The following is an 11,112-nucleotide window of genomic DNA, read 5'->3' on the forward strand; positions in this document are numbered from 1 at the left end:
GAGATGAATTATTGTACATTGCCGGTCAATGTCCACGCTAGTATTGCGTCGCAGGAGCAGCTGGGCAAGAATGAACCAATCAGGGTATGTACCCGAGCTAATGGTGTACCGCGATGTACACTTTCCACTGGGTACGAGAAGATGGCGTCCGGCTGCGCGTATGTGCAGTCACTTGTTTCGGCATCGATGCAAATGATCCATTCTTCCATTTATCTAATGCCACATCTTCGCCGTTGATGAGTCGGGCCGTCGGATCGCAGCTCCTTTGTTTTGCTGCTTCATCGCCTCGCCTCGTCGTCTCGTGTATGCCGGGCTAAGATTAGATGCGCGTTGGAGCGTGAGGGTCATCGGCGCGTTTGGTGCCGCCTTCCGGCTCCACCTGCGCCTCAGCCAGCGGGGGCATCGTGGTGCCCGCAACAAAACCCATTACGAAGTGAACTTTCCACCATTAAAGGAGCAGGGAACCCTCCCCCTTAAGGACATGTGTACTGTGGCATCAGGAAGGTTAATGATAAGGAACTTGTACAGCAGCGGACCATGTCAATGGTATACAAAATAGTGTTTGAGCATAGCGACCCACCGCGGCGGCTCAGTGGCTAGGGCGTTGCGCTGCTGAGCACGAGGTCGCGGGTTCGTTCCCGGCTGCGGCGGCCGCTTTTCTGATGGGGGCGAAAAGCAAAAACGCCCGTGTGTACGAGATTTCGGTGCACGTTAAGAATCCCCAGGTGGTTAAAATTAATCCGTAGCCCTCCACTACGGCGCGCCTCATCGCCTGCGTTGCGTCGGCGCGTTAAACCCCACAATCAATCAATCAATCATTGAGCATAGCGGGCAGCGTACGCTACGCTAGCCTTAGCGGGTGCCGTGGCCCGACTGGGCAAGCAAGCGCGGGCGCATTATCTCTTTCGCCGTTCTTCATGCACAGCGCACAGCAACAGGATATAGAGAATGGACGCAGACATCGCGCTGACTAACAGCGGGGGAATACCCCATTTTTTTTTAAACGGGGGAATACACATACCATCAAAACAGACCTAACAAGTACACTAGAAGTTCCTGATCTTCTCTCATTGACGGTCAGACAGATATTCCAATTACTTCACGATAGCGCGACACAAGGCATGCTGGTAAGGTTGTCTTGAATCCAATGAATTTACAGAGCCTCGATTATTTCTCGTGTTTTTTTTATCACGGCCATTGCCTATCAGGCTGCACGGGACAAAAATCATGTTTTAGCCTAGCGGGAATCGTTCTGCGCGTAGCGCATACAGGAAGGCGGATGGCCGCCTTATCAGCCTTTGAGGGCAAAAGAGCCTGAAAGACGTACGCCTGGCGCGCGCCCACTTTGGCTAACTAAACTTATTGTAAATCAGATGTCGTTTGAGGAAAACGTGGTTGCAAAGAGTAAAGTCCGCGTGATTCTGATAGCCTGCCGAACACGGTCGCGACCCAGCTGCCTTAGGGTGTTTTCACCAGAGGTGGGATAGATGTTTCTGTCTGGTATGTCGCTCTAGTATGTCGCCCAACACAGCTACAGGGTCATATTTCGTGCTTGCTTTTTCCCAACAAAACTACAAGATAGTGCAATTTATTTTTAAAGCTTCTGATAGAAAATAACTTGGGCTTTGATTTGCGAAAGTTTAAAAGAAGCCGAAGATGCCCTTTTTTGTATCGGTCTTCCAATTAGAGGAATATGCACGACTTACCTGCAATGCATCGCATTTTTCAGATTGAACCATTTTTTCTACAAAAACTAAAATTGGCGTGACAAATGAGAATGAATGGAGGAATCGTACAAACGTATTTGAACCCATCTCGCTTGTCTGGGTGATCAGAAACAGTGCCCAACATTTTGGCAGTTTTTGAAAATGTGTGAAGTTTGTAATTTCTCATTCAAACAGATATTATGCAAAAATCAAAAATGAGTATGCCAGTTCATTTGAAAGTATTCAAAGTCACCCCAGAAAAAAAACCTGCGACGATAGCTACAATATTTTGGGATGTACAGGGCTACAAGTTTGGAATTTCGCACGAAATTAGTTCAGCGCAACTGGGACCCGAGCTTGCTTCGGGGCTATTTTTAGACAGGCAAAATCGTTTTCTGCAAAATAACTTCAGATATATTTTCCCGTATGCGCAAGGAGCTATATGTAAAAATTTCGTCAAATTAAAGATGTCGACCGGACACGCCTGTCCCATCTCCTATGAAAGCACACCGTAGTGACAACCGTAGAAACAAAGTTTCCCCTTTTTTGTATAGTTCTCGATATAAAAAAAAAACTGTATACTTGTGCAGAGTATGGTCTGGCAACAATACGCCACAAGAAAGAAAAAAAAACTGGTCAAATATAGATAGAACTTTGATTATCGTACGACGCCCGTGAGTACTCTTTCATAACCCCCCCCCCCCCCCCCCGCCAATCAATCCCATTTTCTTTTCTCTAACGGTAATCGGCTGCCTAAACATAAATTCAACCATGGTATTTCTGCTCGAAAGCCATTACACAAAATAAATGGCATTCGTGTGGCGATCTCCTCCGTTTCGTGGGTGCCATGGTTCGTTTCGGAGAGAAAGGGCGGGCAAGATACCTCTTATTACGGTAAATGAAAACGATCGGACGGCATAATTTCTATTATCAGCAAGAGGGGCGTCGTCTGCCAGATGCGTGCATAAGGAATAAGCGGTATCAGCGGCATCAAACACGGCAAAAACTAGCCTCATCAATATGTATGCACTGACGACCTAGCTTCGAATGCCGCATTTTTCGTGAAATCATGCGGGGAAGCTGAGAGGGAGGTTAAATTCATGCTTCGTGTTTTGGAGGTCGGTATTTCGGATCTCCTCGGGGACGATTTTCTTTTTTTTTTTTTTGCGGGTGAAGTGTCATTGTTACATATTTTTCAACCACGCAATTCGCGTGCTTCATTTCTTTTCAAACGAAGGGGCACAGACCCTCGTCAAGCCCAATCCTTTGAGGCTTTTTGCCTGTACTCTGGACATCTGTAACAAGTCTGATGTCGAATAAAGATTCAAAGATTCAAAGATTCAAAGATTCAAAGATTAAGCGCTTAGTGTCGCCTTTCTATGCTGACAACGAGGCCGCAAGCGGCGCAGATGGGCTTAGCTGGCGGCCATGACACACCCCGTAACTACGCTAGCTCGCTAGCAAACTGCCAAATTAGCGTTCGGAACGAGCTCACGCATGCGCAGTCGAGTCACGGTTCCCACTAATGCCAGCGTATATAGCCTACGCTACCCGCTATGCTAAAACACTCTATCATTTCGGAGGGTGGTATAAAGGGCGAAGTAAAGTTGTGGTGGAGGGACGTCGCCGCGTCTTGGAGCTGGTAAACGTCACTTTATGTAACAAAAACCTACAATACCCCCCTTCCTGCCGAATGTAACCAACGGGACAGCATCTGCTTTCTCTGCACCCGCACTGGCGTAAGCATTTCCTCAGTTGGAGAGAGCACCGGTCCTCCACGATTCACAAATCCAGATACATTGGGCCTCAATCGCACCGATGGATGCAAGCAGTGCAACCCTGAATGCGACCATTTTGATAAGTCAACCTTCTAAGACACTTTCATCACGAACAAATCGCGTAATTTCCTCCAGACTCTATAAGTGTTCGGATCGACCATTTCTGAGGGGCTACCATGATACCGCACATCCGTATGGGTGGCGCTAAGGGGTTTCATACGAAAATCCAACATACGTGAGCTCATCTAGCACCCCTTATCAGCCTCAATTCACATCCCCCATCTTGAGGAAATGCCTGTCGACGAGAGCTGTGGTTTCAGTTCCGGCATGCTCATTTCAGTGCCTGTGTTGTGGGCCTCACTTGCAAGAAAATGCTATGCTACAACGTTGTCATTGGATTATTACTGCGTGTGAATTCGGCCACCATTTTCTTCTAGCGATGTAATATACAAACTGACGCCAAAGAACGTACGATACGTGAACGTCCTGAGGGACGCCGCTCCTGCACTTCGAAACAGTGTCCCACTTCCCTCTCGCCACATAACCGCGTAGTCTGACGTGTTCAAGCGTGACTTCAGGCGTGACTTCAACCCCTTCTCGCAGGCCAACTGGACGCCGCGTGGCCACACGGCCTCTGTGGACGTGGCGTCCTGCGTGTCGGTGCTGGGCGTGTGCCCGGAGTTCCTCAAGCACCGAGTGGAAGTGCTCCAGGTGGGGCCCGCGCTCGTGCTGATGCGCCTGTACACCCGGCACGGGGACTGCCTCATCGTCCAGTCGCTGACGCCGCTGGCGCCCTTCCGTGTGCGCCTTGTGCACCGCTTCTACCCGGAGCCTCGGATGCCGTGGCTCATCCGACGGCTCAACGCGCTCGGCTTTCGCCACATGGTGAGGCTCACAACTCTGTATACCGAGCAGCGGCCACGGGTAGTGAAAAATGTTGGGGCGGTAAATAATTACACGCGTAGCATTCCACGCAAGACGACAGAGGAACTGAGAAGACATACACGGGCGGAACAACCCAGAGCAACTTCTTCTAAACGGCGTCTCCCAGCTTGTTGTTATACGGCAGCTACTAGGCTGGCTTCTTTACTACAGGGCATCTATCCCTTGGGGGAAGACAGATTCCTCGAATATTCACGTTGGGATCGAAAATTCTTGTAGTTGGATCAGAGCATATATTTCGGCGCGTACACGTGTGGCCTCACATCTTAGGAGATTTTTTTTTTTGTTTACTACTCCTTTAACCACTATTTTTAAGAGCTAGCCACACGAAGTGATTTTGGCCATCGAGGCGACAAAGCGACGTTTTGAGAAGTTGCCGCCGTCCTACTTTCTGCTCGCCCATGCAACCCCTTAGCAAGGACAGCCGCTAGCGACTAAGCTGGCGACAGGAATTATGCCGACACGCGTTTTGTTCAGCGTGCACTAGGCTCCCGCCTAACGTTGCAAATATTTGCCAGTGTGTATAGTTGTGGATAACGTCGCGTTATAAGAATAAATAAAAACGTTTTAGCCAGCGCGTCTTTAAACGGTTGTCGCTTGCTTCCCATTGCAAAATTCCAGGACCTTCGTACCCAGTGTCGCGCCCGCGTGCGCGCAGGGGACACGCACAGACACACGCTCAGCGGTTTCATTACAATGAATTGATTTGTCCAGCCAGGCAGAAAACGTGGCAGAGTACGAATTTTACTCGTCGGAAAGGAAATCGTTGAAAGTTAATCGGTTACAGCTCCTAGTCATGTGCACGGAGGCGTGGTCGAGTGGCAAAACTCCCAACGAGAAGCTGGACCCAGAAGGCTCATATCCACGATGCGTGCTCCGCTACGTTTGTTCCGAGGAGACGAAACTGCGCTCTCGCCACGGACAAACTGCCTACCTGTGTAGTTGGGTCTCACAAGAATTGCTCACATTAGCTATCGCTTCAACCATTGCGAGCGTTCAAGCGTTGCGATAAACGTCAGCGAGAAAGGGCCTTTTCGAGGCACCACTCTCGTCGCTGCCGCGTGTCGCTTCGCTAGCAGAAATCGCTTCATGTGGTTATGCCTTTGTTGGTAGCCTATGATGACGACAACTTATTGCTTGCTTTCAGGTGGAACGGGACATAGCAGTTTGGAACCGCAAGACTTACCTGAAGCATCCAGCGTTGGTTAAAGAAGACCGCTTGATTGTGTCTTTCCGCAAGTGGTTTTCCCAGTTCTACAGCGAGAGCAGTCCCACCTGGCGAGATGTAGTTGAAAATAGTTTAGAATGGTGAGCCGACCTCGTGCACCATCGATTGCACACGCTGGCACAAGCCCTGCGTTTTCAAGGTTTTAGTTTCAGTATTGCATGTGTTCTCGCGGTCTTCACACGTAGCGAAACCTGAACAGGCACCATTTGCTCGCAGTCTGTGACGGGCTAACCTCAGGCTGTCACACCTGTGTGCATCTTTGTGCATCTTTGTATTTTACGCGTGCAGCAAGCGAGCAGAGAGACCTTCAAGTCGTTTAACATTACCATAAGGAGGGAACTTTAACTCTTTATGGTAAGTGAACAAAGCGACAGTACGTCAATAAAATACACAACTATACACGTTCAGTTTCTCCTTGGTGATGTAGCACCACACCTAGCGGATTTCTAAGCGCAAAATGCCAAGCTAGCTCCCACAGCGCTAATCAGAGCAGCCCTATTTTTGAGAATCTCAGAACCAAATCTATTAAACGGCCGTCGTCAGACACATGAAGTTGAGTGTGCAACGCAAGACACGTAAACAATACTCCTCAAATGGCAAGTTCAAGCCCTATAGAGAGGGAGGAACGGAATAATGGTGCAGACAAGTTCAGATACAGAAGCTCCGGTCACGGTTGTTCGTCCATTGAAGCTTGTTCAACGCAACAAAACGGAGGCCGAGGAAATGGACGCTCTCACTAAAGGTAAGCAGCTGTTGCGAGAAAAAGACGTCCCACCATTTGGCTGAAGTAGTTCACCACTTGTGTCGACATTCAATTTGACGAATGGTTCGCCAGCGCAAAAACGGGGGTTCGACCACTGTTGTGTGCAGTGGCCAGTCTGGCGTAAGTAGATTATCAGCACCTTTCGGAAACTGCCGTGGCACCGATCGATTCGACCTAAATTCACATCCACCAGCAGACTCCGATGAAACTCAGCTGTTAGGCGCCTCATTCCGAACTTCGAATAAGCTTGTTTTGCCGGGGTCTATTTGAAACTAAATATCGATACTCCGCGTTATCTGACGCATTCGATTTCGTGTCAATAGCTCAATTTTAGATGCAAAGCATCTTTTGCTCGGGGCTATGTCCGTTGTCCTTCCGGCGTCCGTCCGCACCTCTCCTCCTCTCCACGCCAGCTGTGATAACGCCACTCTCTCCCCTCCTCCTCTCCACACCACCTGTGTCCGCTCCTCCTCCTCTCCCCCTCTCCACGCCAGCTGTAATAACGTCACTCTCTCCTCTCCACACCACCTGTGCGCGCTGCTCCTCCTCTCCCCTCCTCCTCGCCACTTCAGATAAACCAGGTCCGCGCCGCTGCTCCCTTCAGTTGCTGCTTCGGTCTGCGCCGTCCGATGAGCTGACAATGGACGCCAACGATTCTGGCAGTGACCTGCCGCGGTGGCTCAGTGGCTGAGGCGTTGCGCTGCTAAACACGAGGTCGCGGGTTCGATTCCCGGCCGCGGCGGCTGCTTTTCTGATGGAGGCGAAAAGCAAAAAAAATTACACCATCTTCCCACGTGGAAACCCTGAGGAGATGCAAAGCAACTCGAGTTTGCACGGCTTTGCATCTCCTCAGGGTTCCCACGTGGGAAGATGTTGTAATTTTTTTGAATGGCGACCACGTACTTAAAGAGGGCTCTTCAGGCCGTGTTCACCCTTGAAAAGTCATGGCTTTTGTTACGTGACCAGAAGTTCCTCCCGGAAAAGTTATAATTTTGGGAAAATGTATGCTGAAATATACCTGCTAGTCATGTTGCCACCTCGTAAAGGTGAAATGGCGAAAGCCGATAGTGTCCGTACCAAACAAACTACTCGCCCCGGCACGCGTGCACAGCTTACGCGAGTATTTCACCTACCAAGGCGCAACCGAACTATTCCGCGACCCAAAAGGAGTACTGTTCGGTCTTTTGGCACCCATTATAAGCTTCGGCCCTATCTTCCCGGGCGCTCGTTTCGTGGGGTCACAGATCCCCATTCACTGTGAACTGTTTAAATAGTCCCATTTGTAACGGCTCGGAAACTGACTGTATTACTTGTTTCTGTTCAAACCACCGACGCATCAGCTGACCACTCATGATATTGGGGGCGCGTTCACATTGCTGGTAGAAAAGCCAAAAACCTTTGCCCGGAGCATTAACTCAACGCAACAGGAAACTGCCACGCACGCATACCCCTCGCAACAGCGCATGAACGCGCTGGTCAACAGATTGCCGACGCTTTCCTCGGACACACTTGCATTAGTGCCGATGATCGCGGCATCAGTCGTACCGCGCGAGCAGCTGCTGAGGAGAGGAGGAGAGGTGCGGACGGACGCCGGAAGGACAACGGACATAGCCCCGAGCAAAAGATGCTTTGCATCTAAAATTGAGCTACGTTGTCAGTCTATGCGACTGAAGCACTCGCTCTTCGGGACACTGATCTCTACACCTTTCAAGCAGTGTTGGCAGGAACGTACTATACTAAGGGCGTTGCCAGTTAAGCCTTACTTTTTTATCATTTATTATTTTTTTATTTAGAGATGTTGCCAATTTCATGAGAGGTCATGGCACATGGGCAACAAAAGTACAATTAAGCATAAAAAAGCATCACAGAACATGAGTCAATCGTAACATTTACAGCAATGCAGCGGATAATAAAAAAGGTATTCTAACGGAAAAGTTTCAGCCACCAGCTTGTGCATATTAGACCTTGACATGAAGGCACTCGATCTCGAACAGGTGGTTCCTTTCCTGGCTGTACGCCGGGCACTTTAATAATATGTGTGCAAAAGTTTCTGGCAAACCACAGTTACCCCAATAAGGGTTTGTGGTTTGACCGAGACGATGTCGGTAGGATTTTGTAAATGCTGCGTTGAGGCAACGGACTTGTATCATTGAAAACTCTTCTTGGACCATGGTCATCTCCATCATCCCAGCGAAAAGTATTAGATGCAGTGTTTGATTATTTACACGACATCGGCGTTGTAGAGACAATGCAGAACTATACATCCTCCTCCCGTGAGACCACCAGGACTTTTGCGTAACCCACGGAACACTATCTTACCTTATTTTTGACCTCTTCTTTTTTTTCCCCAGTTTCCCCCTGCTTCCTCTAGGGCTTTTATTCCCTTCGCCCAATCCTCACAGCGTAGCATGTAGGCGAATACATGTCAGCAGACCTCTCTGCTTTCTTCTAATAAAGAGCTCTATCTCTCTCTGTGACATGAAATGAATGGTGTACAATAATTATTAAAACAGTCACACAGCTTTCCTAGTTGGGAAAGTTTAACAATTGTTTTATTGTTTGAACAAACTCAGAGAAGTATAAAAAAAATCGGACTGTACAAAACTGATATATCAAAATACCAGTGTACCGTGAACCCAACGAGTCAGATGATGACCACAGTTTACAATACGTATAGCGCTATATGCTGAGTAGTGCTAAATAAACTTCAATTGTATTTGTTTCTCGACAAGTTCTAGAAATGTGCTCATGCAGTGACGTGTCCCTAGGGATTGATCGGCTCACATTGTTCCATTGTGTTATCGCTAGTGGAAAACAGCAGATCTTAAGACAGTCAGCGCGGCAAGCGAGTTCGTTGAGGGCAGAAGAGAGATTATTACGCGCAGGTCGTGTCATAGGCTCCAGTAAGGAATCGCCAGGTGCACAATGAGAGTGAGTAGGACGACTGTTTCGCCCAGGTGTCGTAAGGTGGGGCCCCGATATTAACCGGGATCACCCTACCGTAACTGAATTCGAGAGCGGCTTGTGCCTGGTCGCCAAAGCAACCGATCATAGAGGTTCTTACTAAGTACACTAGAGGGGAAGCTGGCGCCAGGGTCTGCGGCTCACATCAAGGCCGTCTGTGTCGACATGGGCCGCCATTAGAGCTCGCCTTAGTTCACTATTGGCTGGGATTGAAACGTTTTGGTGGCCGCAAATTTAAATACAGTGCCACAAAAACCCAAATAATGGTGTGTAATTATATAATTATCAAATGAAACACGCTGTTTTAAGTGAAAGAAGTAAAAAATAAAGCGCGTTCGTTTTAGTGAAATTCTGGCTGAACAATTATGCCTAATATTCTGCAGACGAAGCTGGTAGTTAATAATATAAAACTTGGATAGAAACTCATTTTGCAAACATTTCAAATAATAAATTGCTTGAGAAGCTCAGAAAGGTTGTATGCATGTACGTATGAAAACATCGCCTTCACGGTGTTTTTGTTCGTGTTTTCGTATCGGAATATCTGCTTCGCGGCGGCAGATTACCCGCTCAGTCAAGATGTCCGGGCGCTGTTTACATATGTACTGATAGTGCAGAAAAGAACCGGGAAGCGGACTCTTCTTACCACAAACTATGTTTAAATTGTGGGTTTGTACTTGTGTAAATATGTTCTGACGGCCGCTAGCCGGCACTAGTCCTCCCACTTGCATACACTGAAGCGCAGTTGTCTTAGCGTGAACTAACAGAGCGAATTTCGAGTTTACAAGCGAAGCGACAGAAGCGCAGCGAGTTGCGGCCATTTCAGCAGCAGCGGCTACGTCACAGACATAGCTATGTATATTGACGAAAGAAAGCCCACGAACACCCTTAAGAATCCGGTAAACATGCCGAGACAGCAGCTGTGTTCTTCCCATAAAACCATACCCCCCCCCAAGCCGACATGGATTCCCAGGCGCAGTTTCCTCTCTAGTATACTGACTAAGAAACTCTATGCAACCCATGTACCTGATTGCCGAAGCATCGGCTCTCTGTCCAGCGATAAAAGACTTGGCGCCTCGGCGGAGCACGTTTGGCCAACGTTGCTGCTTTGCACCACGCGTCGATCCATGATTAACCGGTCACGTGTCGTCAGGAAATCTGCCATACAAGTTCTAATCCTTTTGCACTTCTTCATAACGTTCTAGAGCCACTTTATACTAAATTTAACCTCTTAGCGTCAATACAGCAGCAGATATAAACGTTTCATTTTTTCGGCATGGGGGTGGCCGCCGCGTCAAGATAGGTGTCAAGGCAAGTAAAACATATCTATAGCTTACTTTCGCGACAGGCGGGCCCCTTAAAGGCCGTACTCGTGTTATCGCGGGGCTGTTCCGATAGTTTGGCAATTAAGTTAAATCAGCTCGCTAGGCGAATTTTTGGTAGAGGTATACAGCCGAAAGCCCAAATGTAAACAAACCACAGTCACAGTTAACACTATTAATAGTGTTAACTATGACTGTGGTTTGTTGACTGTGACTGTGTGACTACGGCTTGCCGAATTCGGCAAGCCGTCGGCGCCAAGTTGTAGAGTAAGCGAGTAATTCTATACCCGGCGGGACCTGTAAACAGTTGAAATAGTTTCAAAAACACATCCGCTGCCTCGGACAGACAGCTATATGCAAGGAAGTGCCGAAATAACAACCACGCTTGGTCCGAAATCAATGTTACTAAACA

At 48.4% G+C, this 11,112-nt stretch overlaps 1 protein-coding gene across 1 annotated transcript in view; it reads left to right on the top strand.

Moving 5' to 3' along the window:
• The window catches only part of LOC144142867 (cholesterol 7-desaturase nvd-like), a 122,918-nt gene extending 116,856 nt beyond the window's left edge, over positions 1–6,062 (top strand). The window contains exons 5-6 of the mRNA XM_077674685.1: positions 4,088–4,369; positions 5,574–6,062. Coding sequence (XP_077530811.1) covers positions 4,088–4,369; positions 5,574–5,738 — 447 coding nt within the window. The 3' untranslated portion in view covers positions 5,739–6,062. The remainder of the gene's footprint in view (positions 1–4,087; positions 4,370–5,573) is intronic.
• Positions 6,063–11,112: the final 5,050 nt, after the last annotated feature.

This window comes from Haemaphysalis longicornis, unplaced genomic scaffold (genome assembly GCF_048455015.1).
Source record: "Haemaphysalis longicornis isolate Haplotype H1 unplaced genomic scaffold, Haemaphysalis longicornis Haplotype H1 scaffold_1, whole genome shotgun sequence".
Lineage (NCBI taxonomy): Eukaryota > Metazoa > Arthropoda > Arachnida > Ixodida > Ixodidae > Haemaphysalis > Haemaphysalis longicornis.